This window comes from Tamandua tetradactyla, chromosome 19, assembly GCF_023851605.1.
Source record: "Tamandua tetradactyla isolate mTamTet1 chromosome 19, mTamTet1.pri, whole genome shotgun sequence".
Taxonomy (NCBI): domain Eukaryota; kingdom Metazoa; phylum Chordata; class Mammalia; order Pilosa; family Myrmecophagidae; genus Tamandua; species Tamandua tetradactyla.
In genome coordinates, this window is record NC_135345.1 from 53,555,423 (window position 1) to 53,575,856 (window position 20,434).

General features: G+C 37.8%; 1 protein-coding gene across 2 annotated transcripts in view; it reads right to left on the reverse strand.

Annotated features, from left to right (window-relative positions):
- SCFD2 (sec1 family domain containing 2) overlaps positions 1-20,434 on the reverse strand; it is a 475,629-nt gene that overhangs the window by 437,911 nt on the left and 17,284 nt on the right. For both annotated transcript variants that reach the window (XR_013165880.1, XM_077136863.1), the window contains exon 2: positions 1,930-2,098. Coding sequence is in view for 1 of the 2 variants with exons in the window: in XM_077136863.1 (XP_076992978.1) it covers positions 1,930-2,098 (169 nt within the window). In the remaining variant the exon portion in view is untranslated. The remainder of the gene's footprint in view (positions 1-1,929; positions 2,099-20,434) is intronic.

Sequence of the window (20,434 nt, forward strand, 5' to 3'; positions counted from 1 at the left end):
CCCAGTGAGATTGTCTCTCTTCCTCTCAACCAATCATATCAGGCCTTGACTGTTTTTGCTTCCTTATCTTTGTTCACACCAGCTGTCTTCCCCAATGATAAATCCTTCAAGACATAATAAATTCAAGCACCACCATATCTACAGGGCCTACACTGATCCACAAAGATCACATAAACCTGATACTTGACTCGCAGGAGTTATAATCAATAGGAGTCATGTTAGTCTTGATTTCGTATCATTTCTATTGTTGTCTAGTGGTGCCTGTGTGTGAACTGTGACTCTCCCAACAAGAAAAGAGTTAGTTGAAGCCAGGAATGATATTTCACATTTCTTTTATGCACTTCACATTGCTTAGCCCAGAATAAGGCTCACAATAAGCCCTTAGTAAACAATGCTTGAATCTCTCCAGAGATTACTTCTGGGTTCGTATCGCTGCAAACCTATAGGCATATGTGCCGGGTTGCAACTGCTGTATACCCCAGAAAAGCCATATTCTTCATCTGAGTCAATATTATTATGTGGGATTTTTTAATTAAGTTATTTCCATGGAGATATGACCCACGCAATTGTGGGTGGGAACTTCTGATTAGATGGTTTGTATGGGGATGTGTCTCCACCTGTTTAAGGTAGTATGCTTTAAGACAGAACCATTTTGGAAAAAGCTTCAGAGCCAACACAGACAGAGACATCTAAAGATACAGAAAGAAAACACCCTGGGGAAGCTGTTCAAAACCAGAAGCCAAAGGACCAGCAGATACCAGCTAAGTGCCTTCCCAGCTGACAAAGGTGTTCTGGACCCATCAGCCTTTCCTGAGTCAGGTATCTTTCTCTGGATGCCTTAGTTTGGAAATTTTTATGGCCTTAGAACTGTAAACTTGTAATTTAATAAATTCCCTTTACAAAAGCCAACCATTTCTGGGTTTATTGCATTTCTAGCAGCATTAAACTAAAACACCAATTTTCTTTTTTTTAAAAAAGCAGCATATGTTTTTAATGTATGTACAAGCATACAAAAGAAAAAAAAAAATACATGGTCCAAAAGTTTTCTTTTTCTGTCTCTTCCCATTCTGACTCATACACACTGGGAATCCAGTAAATGTTATCAACTATCTATAAAATAGATGAAAATGTCAGCATCTAAAAATTAATTTCATATATAATAAGAAATTACAAGCATATCTGTTATCGTTAAGGTTTGAAGCTAAAATGTTGAAAGTTTCTATTTTTAAAAAAATAAACCACCAGATATAAGGGAAACAGATACTCTTAGACACTTTTTTCCCCTTTTAATATGATTTTTTTCATGTAAAAATTGTCGATAAAGGATACAATAGAGAAGATGACAACTATATCTTTTTATTGTCATGTTTCTGGAGAGGTTCTTTTATTTTTGACACTCTACATAACTTAAAGAATACCATTTCTTTCTCTGACTTCTCTGAGCATGTGAACAAATATATTTAGAAATAAAAACTTTTCCACTGATTCCCAAGAACATATCATTTTCACATAATATGACGGCACTGTTTCATACCTATGTGAGCTGCTTTACAGTAATATGAAAAAGTCAGTTAGGAAAAATAAGCTGTACAAGCTTATATTCAATTCCATGTGAAATTATCTGTAAAATCGAAATGCATGACTGTATCTTTTAACCAATACTGAAAACATGCTTCTATAACATTTAAATACCACTTCTATAAGAGTCCATATTTAGGCTTATTATTATGTTCACTGGATATGGTTATTATAAATTAAGGAAAAAATGCCTTTTTTTCCTAAATACTATCCACTATGCATTTTTCAACTATAGCAACTCTTCAGCGTTTTCTTTCTATAAGAATACTCAATCCAGAAGAGAAAGAAAGAGAAAGAGGGAGAAGGATAAGAGAAAAACAAACAAACAAACAAAAAAACTGTATCTCTTACTTAGATTGTGCAAGACAGCCTGGTGCAACCATACTATGATTCTCCTCCTTAGCCTGGAGTGCAGTGAGTTCCACCATGTTAATCATCACATCATTTGTGTGGCCTGGAAGCTGGGGAAGCACTGAAATTATTTTCTCTACCAAGTTGTCTCCATGATGTCCAACTGCTCCTGTTGAAGCAGATAAGAAAATATAAGCTTACAAAATGGGAGGAAAAAAGCAAGCTGGATAAATATTTTATAATGACTCTTTATCCAAAAAATAACACGTTTTTACTTCTGTTACACAGATAAATAGCTCAAACCTTTGCAACAATACTCACACAATTATCTACTCAACAACTGCCTTGTATGTGGGCTTCAATGATCCATGATGGCAGGCACCATGTCTGCTCTCATTACTACTAATATCCCCAGTAGTATGGTGCCTACATATGGTAGCGTTAATTTATTGCTGAATAAATTCATAAATGGTGAACTTATAGTTGGCAGGTAAATAGTGTCACAGAATGATATTATCCCAAAACTTTAAAGCTGAAAACAGTTTCTTCATTTTACTAATTAAGACACTATGACCCAGAAGGGCATAAAGATCTGACCGGGGGTGCGACAGTAGTTCAGTGGTAGAATTCTTGCCTGCCATGTGGGAGACTCAGGTTCAATTCTCAGCCCATGCACTTCCCAAAACAAAGAAACCAAGAAAAGCAAACAAGCAAACAAAAAATTCAACAAATGGTGCTGCAATAACATGATATCACATGGAAAAAGAATGAAATGTGACCCCACCATACAGCATACAAAAAAAAAAAATCTGACCAAGAAGGTTAGGCTTATTAATAGCAGAGCCCCCTCAACTAGAACCTATTATTCATTATGATGAAGACCCTTTTCATCTAGTTCACTTTGTACCCACAATGTCTAGCATTGAACAAGTTAGAAGGCTCTCACTAAGTATTTATTAAATGAAGGAAAGAAAGAACAAATGAATAAATGGTAATATCTTCCAATGACAGACAGCATTTATTGAGTGCTTTCTGTATGCCAGATACGTTCTAGGTGCTTTACATGTATTAACTCTTTTTTCTTTGGGGGGATGCATAGTCCGGGAATCAAACCCAGGTCTCCCGCATGGAAGACGGGCATTCTAACCACTGAACTAACCGTGCACCCTCATGTATTAACTCTTTTAATAGCAAATGAATTAATGAACTCAAATTAGAACTCAAGACCAACGATACAGTTCAATGCTTTTTCCATGAAACCAAGTTATCTCCTGAAAAGCCATCATTGCTTGGAAGACATAATTCCAACAACGGGTGGGATTCGCTACATTTACTTGTTTTGAGTCCATCCACTTCAAATCAATTAAGGTTTTTCTTCTCTCTTTATCACAGCAATGAGACAGAAGAACTAGTCACCCCAGGAACCCAAGGAATCATCCTCTTCATCATAATCACCCTCTTCTTCATCACAGTAGCTAATATTTATTGAAGGCTTATTATATCAGGTTCTAAGTTCCATACCGTTCTAGTTTGAAAGCTGCCAGAATGCGATATACCAGAAATGGAACGGCTATTTAAAAGGGGAATTTAATAAGTTGCAAGTTTACAGTTCTAAGGCTGTGAAAACGTCCAAATTAAGGCAAGGCTATGAAAATGTCCAAAGTAAGATATCAGGGAAAGATATCTTGGTTCAAAAAGGCCAATGATCTTCAGGGATTCTCTCTCAGCTGGAAAGACATATGGTAAGATCTGCTAGCTTTCTTTTCGATGGCTTCCTTGGGGCTCCGTCCATTCTGCTGGATCTGTCAGTTCTGGTGGCTCTCATGGCTCTAAAACTTTTTCCAAAATAGTTCCCTCTTAAAGGGCCCCAGTAAGCAACCCCACCTTGAATGGGTGGGGATACATCTCCATGGAAACCATCTAATCAAAAGTTACCACCCACAATTGGATGGGTCACACCTCCATGGTAACAATCAAAAAGCTCCCACCCAGCAATACTGAATGAGAATTAAAGAACTTGGCTTTTCTGAGGTTCACAACAGATTCAAACCGGCACACATACTGTGCATTATTATTCACTTACATCTAATAACAATTCTGATAGGTAGGTATTATTATGCTCATTTATAAACTAGGAGATTTAGATTGAATAATTTGCTCAAGATCACATGACTTATAATTACCGAGCAAGGATTTAAACCTGGGAGATAGACAACTCCAAAAAGCCATTCTTGATTTAAAAAAATAAGAAAATAAATTTTAAGAGGCCCATACAAGTGATTTAAGAGAGAACGAGCATGAGTGCTTCTGGGTAACAATCGACATTAAAAAAAGGCTCCTTGTTCCACCAATAGAGTATTCATTTAATTAGACCTGTAAGGGATCATGTCTTACTTAGTTGTCTGTGGTTTATGGTTACCTCCTCAACACTTAGCTAAGAATCTGCTCTTTAAATATCCGCTAAACGAATGAGTACTGACTATTAGTGGCCCTGGGATTCAGCAGGGAAAAATAAGGCTTTAAGTGAATTATATCTTTAAACTAAGCCTAGAATGGAGATACTAGAATTACTTCATAGAATGATGCAGTTCTCTCCCTCATTATCTCTACCACCACCACCACCCCCTTACAGGTTCCTTCCTCCTTTCCTAAAAAGCTTACAAATCTCTACTTACTTTCAAAATAACTTTTCTTTGACCTTGGTGGTCAGTTTCTCACCACCAACTAATTGTGGTGCTGTGCTTTGAAATATATTGCTTTTTTGTTTATATGTTATTTTTCACAAAATAGAAAGAAAAAAAGTCAATTGTGGTGTTACAAAAATATGTAAGCCTTCTAGCCTCCTATATTATGGAGCAGTTAGAAGGAAAAAACTGAGAGGATCATATCGTAGCCCTTGACAAACTCTGGGATCTGTCCTGTAACTACTTGTTGAAGAGGGCTTTGAAAACTATTGCTTTTTATTTCTTTGCTTTATATATATGCTGTACTATCCAATAAAAACATTAAAAAATTTTTTTCTTGTCCCGCCCCAGACTACTCTTGTTTTTCTTATGCCGTTCATGGCCCAGGACACAAGCTAGTAGTCTCTATCTGCTGCCTTTCTTTTTCTAACTTTGCTAGCCCCGACAACTAGCTACTGCTCACTCCCCTTTCCTTCTCATACTCAGGGGTCTCCAGTAAGTCTCAGTTCATTAACCTCTGCAAATTGAAACCAGTAACTAACCCAGCTCTCTTAAAATTCCCCAAATAGGAGAAGTAATACATAACATGATACTTACTGTGATTTTTATTTTCTTTTATTTATCTCTATCTTCTAAAATTTCTATGGCATTTTCTGTTATAGTAAGAATAAAACATATATAATATACACACATGTACACAATCCATAATTTTAACAAGGATTATTTTGGGACATAGAATCATGGTTGATGTAAGCCACACAAAAACTTCATTTTTTTCCCAAGGTTTTCTATAAGGAGCACATGAGGCTTAACTAATTAGAAAGATAAATTATACTCCATCAGAAACTGTTTAACTTATTATATCAGAAAATTAACAAAATGCCAATTTTGCATGAGCACAGTTTCTTACAGTTAGTCAAAAGATATGTGTATCTAACATGTTTGATAACAAAGGATAACACAGGAATGGGCATTCAACTAATTGTTCTACTTTTCTCTGAGTAGAGTTTCTTACATCTCCAAACTTTAATAAGTCTTATTCATTTCAAAAATGTAGTTAGTTCCATTCACATGACTCAAACAGACTACGTATTCGGAGTTTCTCAATGTTACAATAACTTCAGATTCTCATTTTATAAAATGAATACAATGTTGAAAGCTGTATCACATTTAAATTTTCAGAATTTAAATTTTCCTTTAATCCAGAAATTTAAAAATAAGAAGCTCTACGGGGTGCAAAGATAGTTCAGTGGTAGAATTCTTGCCTGCCATGCGGGAGACCCAGGTTTGATTCCCGGTCCATGCACTTCCAAAAATTCAAACAAACAAAATTCAACAAATGGTGCTACAATAACAGGATACTCCCATGGAAAAGTAACCAAATGTGATCCCACCATACAGCATACAGAAAAAAAAAAAAAAGAAGAAGAAGAAGAAGAAGAAGAAGAAGAAGAAGAAGCAGCTCTGGAGTGGAAATCAACTAGATTCCAGTATTTCTTCCCTATCCAGCATTTGATCTGACCAACAGCAATGTGGCCTCTAATCTAGGCAGAGGATGGTTTATTTCCCAATGTTATCTTTTCCAAGGCAGTGTCAGAAAAATAAATAGGAGCCTGAGACTCTAGGAGTCCCTTTGTCCTCCAGACCCTTGAGTGATCTAAGGAACTTCCATAAATTGGCATTATTTAACCAATCTAAAAACTTAGAATTGGCCCAACTTATACCAAAATATCTTCCAACTGCAGGATCTGAAATCCCAAGTTAAGCCAATTGTTTGGAGGCTATACTTTTTAGTTAACAGGAAGAGAAAATTGCCATTCTTGTATGATTCTGCAGATTATACATTGTTATGGTTGGGTTCATGTGTCAACTTGGCCAGGTGATGGTGTCCAGTTGTCTGATCAGGCAAACACTGGCCTAACATTTACTGCAAGGACATTTCATGACTGGTTAATAACCCAGAAGGATGGCTTATTAAATCATCAGCACATTGATTGCATCCATGGCTGATTATATCTGCAACAGGCCAAGAGAATTGCCTTTTGCAATTAGTGATGTTTAGTCTAATCAGCTGAAGGATCTAAAGGAGAAGTCAGAAGACAGAATCATGCTCTCTACTTCAGCCAGCCAGCCTCTCTTGGAGAGTTCATTGATGAACTTCATTGGAGCTCTCAGTTCGCAGCCTACCCTACAGAATTTGGACCTGTGCATCCCCAGAGTTGTGTGACACACTTTTATAAAATCTCATATTTACAGGTATGTCCTGTGATTCTGTTTCTCTAGAGAACCCTGACTAATACACAATCACACCATAGAAATGCTCCACAGATAATAATGCAATAAAATCCTCGTCTACATTTCACAAAAGCTCACTTCTTTCTGATTTCCTATCATTCCTTCCCAATGATGTTTTTCATCACTTTTACATGTTCCACTCTGACTACATTTCTCCTATTTTTATGACTCCTGATGTTTTGTTCCATGGAGAGGGGCAACAATTAGCATAAAACTGCTGAACTTGCTTTACTCTTTTTTTTTTAATTTTTTGTTTTTTATATATTTTTAAATTTTGATCATTCTGTTCTACATATATAATCAGTAATTCATAATGTCATCACATAGTTGCATATTCATCATCATGATCATTTCTCAGAACATCTGCATCAATTCAGAAAAAGAAATAAAAAGACAACAGAAAGAAATTCATGCATACCTTACCCCTTACCCCTCCCTTTCATTGACCACTAGCATTTCCATTTAAATTTATTTTAACATTTGTTCTCCCTATTATTTATTTTTATTCCATATGTTTTACTCATCTGTTGAAAAGGTAGATAAAAGGAACATCAGACACAAGGTTTTCACAACCACACAGTCACACTGTGAAAGCTATATCATTATACAATCATCTTCAAGAAACATGGCTACTGGGACATAGCTCTACATTTTCAGGCAGTTTCCTCCAGCCTCGCCATTACATCTTGACTAACAAGGTGATATCTATTTAATGCGTAAGAATAACCTCCAGGATAACCTCTCGACTCTGTTTGGACTCTCTCAGCCATTGATACTTTATTTTGTCTCATTTCTCTCTTCCCCCTTTTGGTCGAGAAGGTTTTCTCAATCCCTTGATGCTCTGTCTCAGCTCATTCTAGGATTTCTGTCCCACGTTGCTAGGAAGGTCTACACCCCTGGGGGTCATGTCGCACATAGACAGTGAGAGGGCATGCTTTACTCTTTTTAATTAAACACTTCTTCCCCAAGATTTCAGAATCCACTCTACTCTGTAACTCTTAGGATAGGTTCTGCCTTTGGGAAGAGGGAGAAAGAGTTGCTCTCATCCAGACCTGTTGAATGAGTGAAACTTACAACTTTGGGAGTATTAGAAAGCTCATTTGCCCATAGATATAAGCTACATTCTTTAACATTCACTGTATCTATAATAAAACTATTTTGATGTCCTTCTGTGAACTCTTTATCTTATATTCAATCAATTCAGAATTTGGGTGAGGAAAGGAGTGCTAGTTATTAGAGCCTCTCTACTGCTATTTCTAACGTACTTTCTGGCCTATAGTTGCTTCATATCAGTCAAATCTAGGACACAGGGCATTGGTTAAAGTGAATACTGGATACTAGTCAAAAGCCTGCTTAAGCTTGATCCACACCATGTGGGAAATTGGGGTGGGGTTGGGGATAGTGTGAGACCATAACACAGGACATATACAAGTCAATTCAATAAGCCTCAGTTCCCACATAGAAATTTTAGATAAGATAATCAGATGGTAGACATTATGTTGTCACCAACTTGAATCTTCTCCTGTATTCCCTATTTCAGTAAATAGATTCAAAGAATTGCCCAAGCTAGAAAACTTTGCATGTCTTCATCTCCCTCTCCCAATCCTTTACCATTATATCAGTCACCAATTCTATTGATTTTCTAACTTAAATATTCAACTCCGCCTCTCTTTATCCTTCCTATAATTTACATAATTTAAACTAACATCATTCCTTACCTGGATTTTACAACTGCTTCTACTCAATCTCCCAGTGTCCAGAATGTCTTGCTTTAACCCAAGGGTTCATACACTGGAGTCCTGACCATGGATGGATGGGAAGGTTAAATTTTATGAGAACTATTATAAGTTTATGCTTTTTATCTAGATAGTCCATAGTTTGATCAGTTGTTCAAGAAGTTCCTTAATTTCAGGAGAGTTATATATCATGGCACACAACAGATCTCCATGTTATTCCTCTTCACATACTTTCAAGATACAGCCCAATAGGTGAGCGAATTAACAAATTGTGCTACATCTATACAATTGAATATATTTGGCAATAAATAGGAATGAACTACGGATACACACAACAACATGGATGAATTTCCAAAGTATTATGCTAAGTGAAAAAAGACAATTAAAAGCTACATAATGTATGACTGCATTTATATGACATTCTAAAAAGGCAAAACTCAAAGGACACAAAACAGATACGTGGTGCCAGAGCAGGAGGGGGAGTTGGGAGGATGGGGGAAAGAAGGATTGACTTCAAGGAGCATGAGGTGATTTGGGGGAGTGATGAAACTGTTTTTTATCTTGATTGTGACAGTGGTTATACTGCTATATGCTGTTTGACAAAACTATACACTATGAAGGATGAATTGCATTACACGTAAGTTCTATATCAATAAACTAAATTAAAAAACAAACAACAACAAAAATAAAAGTACCCCATCTGAGTCTGACTAACCCCTTAGTTCCCACCTGAGAATAAGCAGATCAATCCATTACATTGTACAGGAAGAAGTTTCAACAGGAAATCGGCACGTGTTCTTTGTATGCCTAAAACCCTGTTATTGCTCCTCACTAAGCATATTAGGTCTTTTGAGTGTGGTCCCAGCACACCTTCCTTCTTCATCACCTACCATTCCCTAAGCCGCACATCTCAATGCCATGCACTCGAAGGTCTACTGAAAATTGATCTAAAAAGAACTCCCAGGACAACCTATACTTTCAGGATCTTTATACATGTGGCACTTTGAAAATAAAAATACTGATATCAGCCCCTTCCCAGACCAATTTTTAAAATTAATTCTCTGAGATGGTTCTAATGTGAAACCAGGTTGAGAACAACTGGCCTAAAAACAATCACCCATAAGAGGGTACTTCACACTAACCCTAATATAGCACATCACTTCATTCTCTAATTTGCCTATCTTTGTACTTCTTCATTAGATACTGAGGATTAGATCCTTAAGGAGCCCTGTCTGATCTTCATCTCAGCATTTCTCAAACTTTGCACATTCAAATCATCTGGGGGTCTTATGAAAATGAAGATTCTGATTCATAAATATGGGGTAAGGCTTATCATTCTGCACTTCTAATTAGCTTCCAGGGAAGCCTGAGGCTGCCACTGCCCAGGATCCAGTGATTATTGAGGCTTCACATAATCACCCTGCACAGAGCCTGCCATATAAAAGATGTTTAAACACTTATGAAATACATAGAGAACATCCATACAATTCTTTACACTGACGTGAGTAACCAGAATTGTCATGATTTTGCAGGATCACACAAGGAGGAATCCTTCACTTACTCTGCTTCATTTTTTCTCTAGATTTGAGAGAATACAGTTCCTGACAAGTGGTTAATTCTAACCAACTCTCATTTCCTTTGTAGTGAGGGGTGAGAAGTTAAATAATAGAATTCTTCAGGCCTTTTTGTATGGCAGTCATTCTTGAGCTTATGTTTTTATACTTTTGCGGAAAAATATTTTGAAAGAAAATATTTAACTGCATATCATTAGTTAATAAAAATAAAATATAACTGCATATCATTGTTAATAAAAATAACAATACAATATAATTGAAAAACATATTTTTTCCAGTGCTCATTATGTGCCAGGCACTATTTTAAGAGCTTGACATGTGTCAACTTATTTTATCCTCTCAGCAACACTCAGAGGTGGATACTAGTGTCCTTATTTTATAGATGAGGAAACTGAGGCCCAAAAATTAGGTAACTAGTCCAAGGTCTCATAACTAGGAAGGGCAGAGTCAAGACTACTGTAACTAATGACTCATGCCTGTTACACAGCCAAGATAATATTAATAGCAGCTACATTTATTGAGGATCTACTTCAATCCCTACACTCCTTGCATACATCATCATTTATAACATAAATCTCATTATGTCCTGTCACATCACAGCTCAGAATTCTCCAACTAGTTTCCCATCATATACTGGCTTTTGTTCTAAGTCTTTAGGTTTCCCTATAAAGCCTTACTTTTGTCTACCTCTCCAACTTCATCTTCTATCACTCTACCCTTTGCTCACTATACTTCAGTCATATTGGCCTCTTCATGTTCCTCAACATGTCATATATGTTCCCATTTCAGGCCTTCTGCACTTGCCAATCCCTAGATCTTATATGCTCTATCTCTGGATAGCTGCATTGCCTGCTTCCTCTCTTTTTAAACCTCTGCTCAAATGTCATTCTCAGTGAGGCCTTCCCCAACTACACTAAAATGGAAACACCATCACTCTTTAACTTCTTACCTCGTGTATTAGCTTTATGCTACTACATAACAAATTACCCCAAAACTTAGAAGGCTAAAACAAAATTTATTGATGTCACAATTTCTACGGGTCCAGGGATTCAGGAGTAGCTTAACTTGATGGTTCTGATTCAGAGTCTCTTATGAAATTGTATTCACTATGTACGCTGGGGTTGCTGTCATCTGAAGCTTGACTGGGGCAAGAGGATTCACCAAGGCAGCTCACTCACATGGCTGTTGGCAGGAGGCCTCAGTTTCTTACCACATGGGCTTCTCCATAGGCTCTCTGAGTAGTCCAGAGCAGCTGGCTTCCCCCAGGGCAAGTGACCCAAGAGAACAAAACAAGAAGAAAGATGAACTACACACTATCATTTTTTTCACATGCTACTTTTTTTATTTTTGAAAGAGAATCACTAAGTCCAGCCCACATTCAAGGAGAGGGGAATTTCCATTTCATCTCTTAAAGGAAGAAACAGCAAAGAATTTGTAGACATATTTTCAAATCACCACCCCAGCTTCATTTTTCTTCATAGGCTTTATCACTACCTGACATTATATAGCTATATTTCATATAGTATTGTTTACTGTCTCCATTCCCAATCAAATTCAAGCTGCTAAGAATAAAGACTTTGATATCTTTAGCACTGCTATTTCCTCAGTTCCTCAAGCCATGTCTAGAGTAATGGATGCTCAATAAGTCATTTGGAATGAATGCATAAATCATTTTTTCCTTGCAACAGCAATTAAATGTTGATGTTTTCCCCTCATCACAAGTGAGAAAACCACCAAAAGGTCAAACAGCAAATGAGTCACTGAACCAAGATTGGAGGTTAGTTTGGTCTGTCTCTAACACCAGCAATTTGGTCATGGATTTATATGACTTCCCAGTTGAACCTCATACTTATGTTTATTTAAAACAGTATCCTCTGAACTCTAAAAAGAAGAATTAAGTTGGTTAGTTTGTATTTATAGAAAATCAGATGGGGGTGGGGATGGAAATAAGTCACTTTACTGAACACTAGAGCAGTACAGGAATCCAACATCTGTGTTTCAGCTGGCCTTATTCTCTGAAGCTGATAATTTCTGGACACAGCCAATCTTTACATCATATCAGCATCATCTGTATTATTCAGGTCAAGGGTTCTCAAGGTTTGTCCACTGTCACACGAATGGCACAGAATTGTTATGAGCGCAATCTCTGGAACGAATTGCTTAGGTTAAAAACCTAGCTCTTCCACTTACTAGCTGTGTGACCTTGAGCAAGTTACTTAACTTCTCTATGCATCTACTTCCTCATCTGTAAAATGGAGATAGTTATAATACTTCAAAGGATTAGTGTGAAAATCAAAGTTTATATTGTAGTTTATATATGTAGAGTGTTGAAAAAAGTAGTATGCCCTCAAATGTAAGTCAATACTAATAATCTCATATTTCAGTAATTTAACAAAAACATAAAAAACATACCTTACATCAAATATAAACACACCACTGTATCATAATCCCAGGATTAAAGATCATTCACTGGATTGGGAGTTAGTCTCCAATCTAATGAATTTAATTTAAACAATTACATGAAGCTAAAGTGTAGAAGAACTGCCCACAAGAGAAAATTTGATTACCAGCATTATTACCACCCCCAAACTTTTCACTTTGAATTTGAAGACTATTAGCAAAGGACTCTAGCTGATCTCAAGGGATGGAGAAGAAGGGACAGAAAACCAAAGTCAAACCTTGTAGGGATTCATTAATCAAATCTATCTTTTTAATAATAGTCCCTGGAAACAAATCAGAAATCGGAGCAACCCACAGAAGGCTGTATATAAATCTTCTATGTGCAAAGCACCCTGTAGAGACCAAAGCTTCTGGGTGGTCTAGACATGGTAAAATAAACTAAAGTAATCAGATTAGAAGGACAGAAACTAATTTACTTCTCAAACAATTACAACAAACTTTCTACGTTTTGTTAAGTACCGAGAGCTTATCAACTGCTTCAGAAGAGAAAGGGCCTAATCTATCTTGTATACCTGGAACAGTGCTTGGTACACAGTAGGCACTCAATAAATATTTACTGAAAAAAAAATAAAAGCCTCACCCAAGAACCTGCACATGAATACTTATAGCAACTTTATTCATAACTGCCAAAAATTGGGAGCAACTGTCCTTCAGTAAGTGAATGGATAAGAAATCTGCGGTATATTCATACAATGGAATATTATTCTGAAATAAAAATAAATGAGTTATGATATTATCAACGTAAACATGTACTGAAAACGTCTCTCTAGAGAGTCAAGGAAAAAAGGACAATTTTGAATTGTTCAGAACTCTGGAGGAAGATATAGACTAAAGAAGGAAACTAGAAAGGCTAAAGTGAAGAAAGAAAAATATCAGGTAGGAAATTTCCACCCCCAGACTGGCCGGTCCTCACCCCTACCACTCACTCAGTTTTATACAGCAAGGGATGAGCACAGAAACAGCAGCCAGGATCCCTCCCACCAGGGGCACAAACTATCTCTCACAGCAGTAAGAGAGATTCCCACTATTTGGAGACCAAGGAGACAGTGGAGGACATTTCAAAGTCCAGCTCAGTGAAGGACAAAGAGTGTGAAAAAATGTGGACAGAGACTGTGCTTCCAGCCCTGGATAACCCTGAGGAAAACAGCAGTGGGCAGGCTGATCCTTGCCTGGGGATAGAGTTGAAAGCTTGGACAGCTAGGGGACTCCTCTGCCAAAGTAAAGTGAGGGACTCAGCCCCACATCAGGGCAGATTTGGGCCAACAGAGTGAAGGCACAGGAACCCTGCAGTCTCAGCCCTGCCTGGTCAGACACAGTCCAGACTCAGAGGTAAATAGCATCTAAGGATGTTTATGTCACCAAACAGCACCATCTGCTGGACAGACCAGAAAGTGCAAGGAAATTGAAGGGCTTTTCATACTCTCTAGACCCTATCTCAGGCCCACTAGAGCTGTTCTATACCCACTGCCTGGGAATGCAGCCCTGTTTTGGCTGAGGAATATGAACGACCCAACTGTTAAACAATGCCCTAAAACAAGTTCAAGTTTTGCTGGCTGGTGAAAAACAGAGCACCACTGGAGAAGCCAGTAGAATTATTTTCCTCATACACAAGGACCTTGCTGTACCCAGTGCCTATCACCCCTCCCTGAGGCATGTTGATGTGGACACCTGGTTTTGGGGGAAGACTGGGGGACAGAGCCAATCTGACAGCTGGATGATGAGAGAGACAAACAGAACAAAGCACCAACCAACAAGAAAAACCTAGGCAAAAGAGAGTAAATGACTTCCAGAATAATCTAAACAAGAAAATCAGATGCCTAGACATCAGCAAAAAAAATCCTGACTCATATCAGGAAGCATGAAGATATGACCCAGTAAAAGGAACAAACTAACATCTTAACTGAGATACAAGAGTTGAAACAACTAAGTAAACATGTTCAAATAAATCTTCTAAATAAAATCAACGAGTCAAGAGAAAATTGGCAAAAGAGATACAGCATATAAAGAAGACCCAAGGGGTCCATACAGAAGAACTAGAAAGTTTGAAAAAACAAATGGCAGAACTTATGGGGATGATGGGCACAACAGAAGAGATGAAAAACACAATGAAGACATAAAACAGCAGATTTGAAGAAGCAGAAGAAAGGGATTAGTCAACTAGAGGACACCCGAAATCACAAAAGAACAGATAGGGAAACAAATGGAAAAATATGAGCAGGGTCTCAGGGAATTAAATGACAATATGAAGCACACAAATATATGTTTTATGGGTGCTCCAGAAGGAAAAGAGAAGGCAGAAGGGGAAGAAAGAATAATGGAGGAAATAATCACTGAAAATTTCCCAACTCTTATGAAGAGTCTAGAGTATGAAAAGCCCTTCAGTTCCCTTGCACATAAAATTACAGGTTCAGGAAGTACAGTATACTCCAAACAGCGTAGACTGAAATAGACCTGTTCGAGACACTTATTAATCAGATTGTCAAATGTCGAAGACAAAAAAGAGAACTCTGAAAGTAGCAAGAGAAAAGTGATCCATCACATACAAAGGAAGCTCTATAAGACTAAGTCCAGATCTCTCAGCAGAAACCATGGAGGTGAGAAGGCACTGGTTTGATATATTTAAGATACTGAAAGAGAAAAAATGCTAAGAATTATACATCCAGGATATTTCTTGGAGGGGCCAAGATGGCGGCTTAGTAATGTGCACGTTTTAGTTCGTCCTCCAGAACAACTACTAAATAACCAGAAACAGTACAGAACAGCTCCCGGAGCCACGATAGTAGCTGGACACACAGCGTACCCCAGTCTGGACCAGCTGAACCAGCTGCAAGTCTCCAGAACAGTGAGTTCCCCAAGCCGCGTGCAGTTCCCCAAGCTGTGGCAGCCAGTGCCCGGCGCCCCTCCCCCACAGGCGGCTTCCCGGAGGGAAAGGAAAGAGACTCTAAAAGTAGGAGGGACTGAGTCCAACCAAACACCAATTGTGGCATTAATAAACAAATTCTGGCTACTAAAAATAGGCCCCCAGCTCAGGCGAAACTGGTCAAGGCGGAGGTAGCCTATTGGGCTAACCGAAAAAGAGGAAAGGGGACGAAACAGAGTCTTCTGCGGCTGTTTCTATGGAGACTTGGCTGCCTCTGGATTCAGCGGCGGGATTACACAGGCTGCAACTGCCCCAGGAATACGCAGAAACAGGCTGCTTTCAGGGCTGTCTCCCACCTGAACCTTCCCCAGGGCAGGGGTGAAACGCAACTCAGGTGGAATCCCTCTCTCAAGGAATTCAGACCCCAGGGCTTGGCAATTTGAAGCCATTAAAACCAGCCTACAACCTTTCCTCTGTCTCCACCATGCCCCCAGCAGGGAGAGCCTTCCAAAGTTAAAGGAGCCACAACATATTTTGCTGGTGGGACCCGCAGACAGACAAGCGCCACATACTGGGCAGGATAAGAAAAACAGAGCCCAGAGACGTCACAGGGAAGTCTTTCAACCTGCTGGGTCTCATCCTCAGGGAAAACTGATGCAGGTGACTCCCTCCCCCCGAAAGGAGGCCAATTTAGTCCGGGAAAACCGGCTAGAGTCTGTAATACCTATGTAGACCCTCCTAAGGGTGGGGAGGGAAAAGGCACCTTACAAGCAGGACAAGAAACAAGAAAACAAGAATTGAAAAATTACCCTCTGTTAAACAAAACTTAAACTGGAGGCCCAGAAAAAGCTGAACTGAAGGTCAAAGGACAGATAGACAACAAACTCATCTAGCAAGAAAACCCTAGGTGAGATAAGTGAAAGCAATCTCCAGAATAAACTAATCAAGGTAATTAAATGTCCAGATGCCAGCAAAAAATAACAAATCACACCAGGAAAATTGAAGATATGGCCCAGTCAAAGGAACAAACCAATAGTTCACATGAGATACAGGAGCTGAAACAACTAATTCTGAATATACGAACAGATATGGAAAACCTCATCAAAAACCAAATCAATGAATTGAGGGAGGACATGAAGAAGGCAAGGAATGAACAAAAAGAAGAAATGGAAAGTTTGAAAAAACAAATCACAGAACTTATGGGAATGAAAGATACAGTAGAAGAGATGAAAAAAACAATGGAAACCTACAATGGTAGATTTCAAGAGACAGAGGTTAGAATCAGTGAACTGGAGGATGGAACATCTGAAATCCAAAAAGAAACAGAAACTATAGGGAAAAGAATGGAAAAATATGAGCAGGGGCTCAGGGAATTCAATGATAGTAGGAAACGCACAAATATACATGTTGTGGGTGTCCCAAAAGGAGAAGAGAAGGGAAAATGAGGAGAAAAACTAATGGAAGAAATTATCACTGAAAATTTCCCAACTCTTATGAAAAACCTAAAATTACAGATCCAAGAAATGCAGTGCATCCCAAAGAGAACAGATCCAAATAGATGTTCTCCAAGACACTTACTAGTCAGAATGTCAGAGGTCAAAGAGAAAGAGAGGATCTTGAAAGCAGTAAGAGAAAAGCAATCCATCACATACAAGGGAAACCCAATAAGACTATGTGTAGATTTCTCAGCAGAAACCATCGAAGCTAGAAGAGAGTGGGATGATATATTTAAATTACTAAAAGAGAAAAACTGCCAGCCAAGAATTCTATACCCAGCAAAACTGTCCTTCAAAAATGAGGGAGAAATTAAAACATTCTCAGACAAAAAGTCACTGAGAGAATTTGTGACCAAGAGACCAGCTCTGCAAGAAATACTAAAGGGAGCATTAGAGACAGATATGAAAAGACAGAAGAGAGAGGTGTGGAGAAGAGTGTAGAAAGAAGGAAAATTAGATATGATATATAAAATACAAAAGGCAAAATTGTAGAGGAAAGTACTACCCAAACAGTAATAACACTAACTGTTAATGGACTGAACTCCCCAATCAAACGACACAGACTGGCAGAATGGATTAAAACACAGGATCCTTCTATATGCTGTCTACAGGAAACACATCTTAGACCCAAAGATAAACATAGGTTGAAAGTGAAAGGTTGGGAAAAGATATTTCATGCAAATAACAACCAGAAAAGAGCAGGAGCAGCTATACTAATATCCAACAAATTAGACTTCAAATGTAAAACAGTTAAAAGAGACAAAAAAGGATACTATCTACTAATAAAAGGAACAATTCAACAAGAAGACATAACAATCATAAATATTTATGCACCGAACCAGAATGCCCCAAAATATGTGAGGAATACACTGCAAATAGTGAAAAGGGAAATAGACACATCTACCATAATAGTTGGAGACTTCAATTCTCCACTCTCATCAATAGACAGAACATCTACACAAGGATCAATAAAGAAACAGAGAATTTGAATACTGCAATAAATGAGCTAGACTTAACAGACATTTATAGGACATTACACCCCACAACAGCAGGATACACCTTTTTCTCAAGTGCTCATGGATCATTCTCAAAGATAGACCATATGCTGGGTCACAAAACAAGTCTCAACAAATTTAAAAAGATTGAAATCATGCAAAACACTTTCTCAGATCATAAAGGAATGAAGTTGGAAATCAATAATAGGCAGAATGCCAGAAAATTCACAAATACATGGAGGTTCAACAATACACTCTTAAACAACCAGTGGGTCAAGGAAGAAATTACAAAAGAAATGAGTAAATATCTCGAGGTGAATGAAAATGAAAACACAATATAACAAAACTTATGGGATGTAGCAAAGGCAGTGTAAAGAGGGAAATTTATTGCCCTAAATGCCCATGGCAAAAAAGAAGAAAGGGCAAAAATTCGGGAATTAACTGTCCACTTGGAAGAACTGGAAAAAGAACAGCAAACTAACCCCAAAGCAAGCAAAAGGAAAGAAATAACAAAGATTAGAGCAGAAATAAATCAAATTGAGAACATGAAAACAATAGAGAAAATCAATAAGACCAGAAGTTGGTTCTATGAGAAAATCAATAAGATTGATGGGCCCTTAGCAAGACTGACAAAAAGAAGAGAGAAGATGCAAATAAATAAGATCAGAAATGGAAGAGGAGACATAATCACTGACCTCACAGAAATAAAGGAGGTAATAACAGGATACTATGAACAACGTTATGCAAATAAATACAACAATGTAGATGAAATGGGCAAGTTCCTAGAAAGGCATGAACAACCAACTTTGACTCAAGAAGAAATAAATGACCTCAACAAACCAATCACAAGTAAAGAAATTGAATCAGTCATTCAAAAGCTTCCCAAAAAGAAAAGTCCAGGACCAGATGGCTTCACATGTGAATTCTACCAAACATTTGAGAAAGAATTAGTACCAACCCTGCTCAAACTCTTCAAAAAAATTGAAGTGGAGGGAAAGCTACCTAATTCATTCTATGGAGCCAACATCACCCTCATACCAAAACCAGGCAAAGATATTACAAAAAAAGAAAACTACAGACCAATCTCTCTAATGAATATAGATGCAAAAATCCTCAACAAAATTCTAGCAAATTGAATCCAACAACACATTAAAAGAATTATACATCATGACCAAATAGGATTCATCCCAGGTATGCAAGGATGGTTCGACATAAGGAAATCAATTAATGTAATACGCCATATCAACAAATCAAAGCAGAAAAATCACATGATCATCTCAATTGATGCAGAGAAGGCATTTGACAAGATTCAACAACCTTTCCTGTTGAAAACACTTCAAAGGACAGGAATACAAGGAAACTTCCTTAAAATGATAAAGGGAATATATGAAAAACCCACAGCTAATATCATCCTCAATGGGGAAAAATTGAAAACTTGCCCCTAAGATCAGGAACAAGACAAGGATGTCCATTATCACCAATATTATTCAACATCGTGTTGGAAGTTCTAGCCAGAGCAATTAGGCAAGAAAAAGAAATACAAGGCATCAAAATTGGAAAGGAAGAAGTAAAACTATCACTGTTTGCAGATGATATGATACTATACATCGAAAACCCTGAAAAATCCACAGCAAAACTACTAGAGCTAATAAACGAGTACAGCAAAGTGGCAGGTTACAAGATCAACATTCAAAAATCTGTAGTGTTTCTATACACTAGCAAGGAACAAGCTGAGGGGGAAATCAAGAAACAAATTGCATTTACAATTGCAACTAAAAGAATAAAATACTTAGGAATAAACTTAACTAAAGAGGCAAAAGACCTATGCAAAGAAAACTACAAGAAACTGTTAAAAGAAATCACAGAAGACCTAAATAGATGGAAGGGCATACCATGTTCATGGATTGGAAGATTAAATATAGTTAAGATGTCAATTCTACCTAAACTGATTTACAGATTCAGCGCAATACCAATCAAAATCCCAACAACTTACTTTTCAGAAATAGAAAAACCAATAAGCAACTTTATCTGGAAGGGCAGGGTGTCCCAAATTGCTAAAAGTATCTTGAGGAAAAAAAACGAAGCTGGAGGTTTCATGCTGCCTGACTTTAAGGCATATTATGAAGCCACAGTGGTCAAAACAGCATGGTACTGGCATAAAGATAGATATATCGACCAATGGAATCGAATAGAGTGCTCAGATATAGACCCTCTCATCTATGGACATTTGATCTTTGATAAGGCAGTTAAGCCAACTCACCTGGGACAGAACAGTCTCTTCAATAAATGGTGCCTAGAGAACTGGATATTCATATGCGAAAGAATGAAAGAAGACCCGTATCTCACACCCTATACAAAAGTTAACTCAAAATGGATCAAAGATCTAAACATTAGGTCTAAGACCA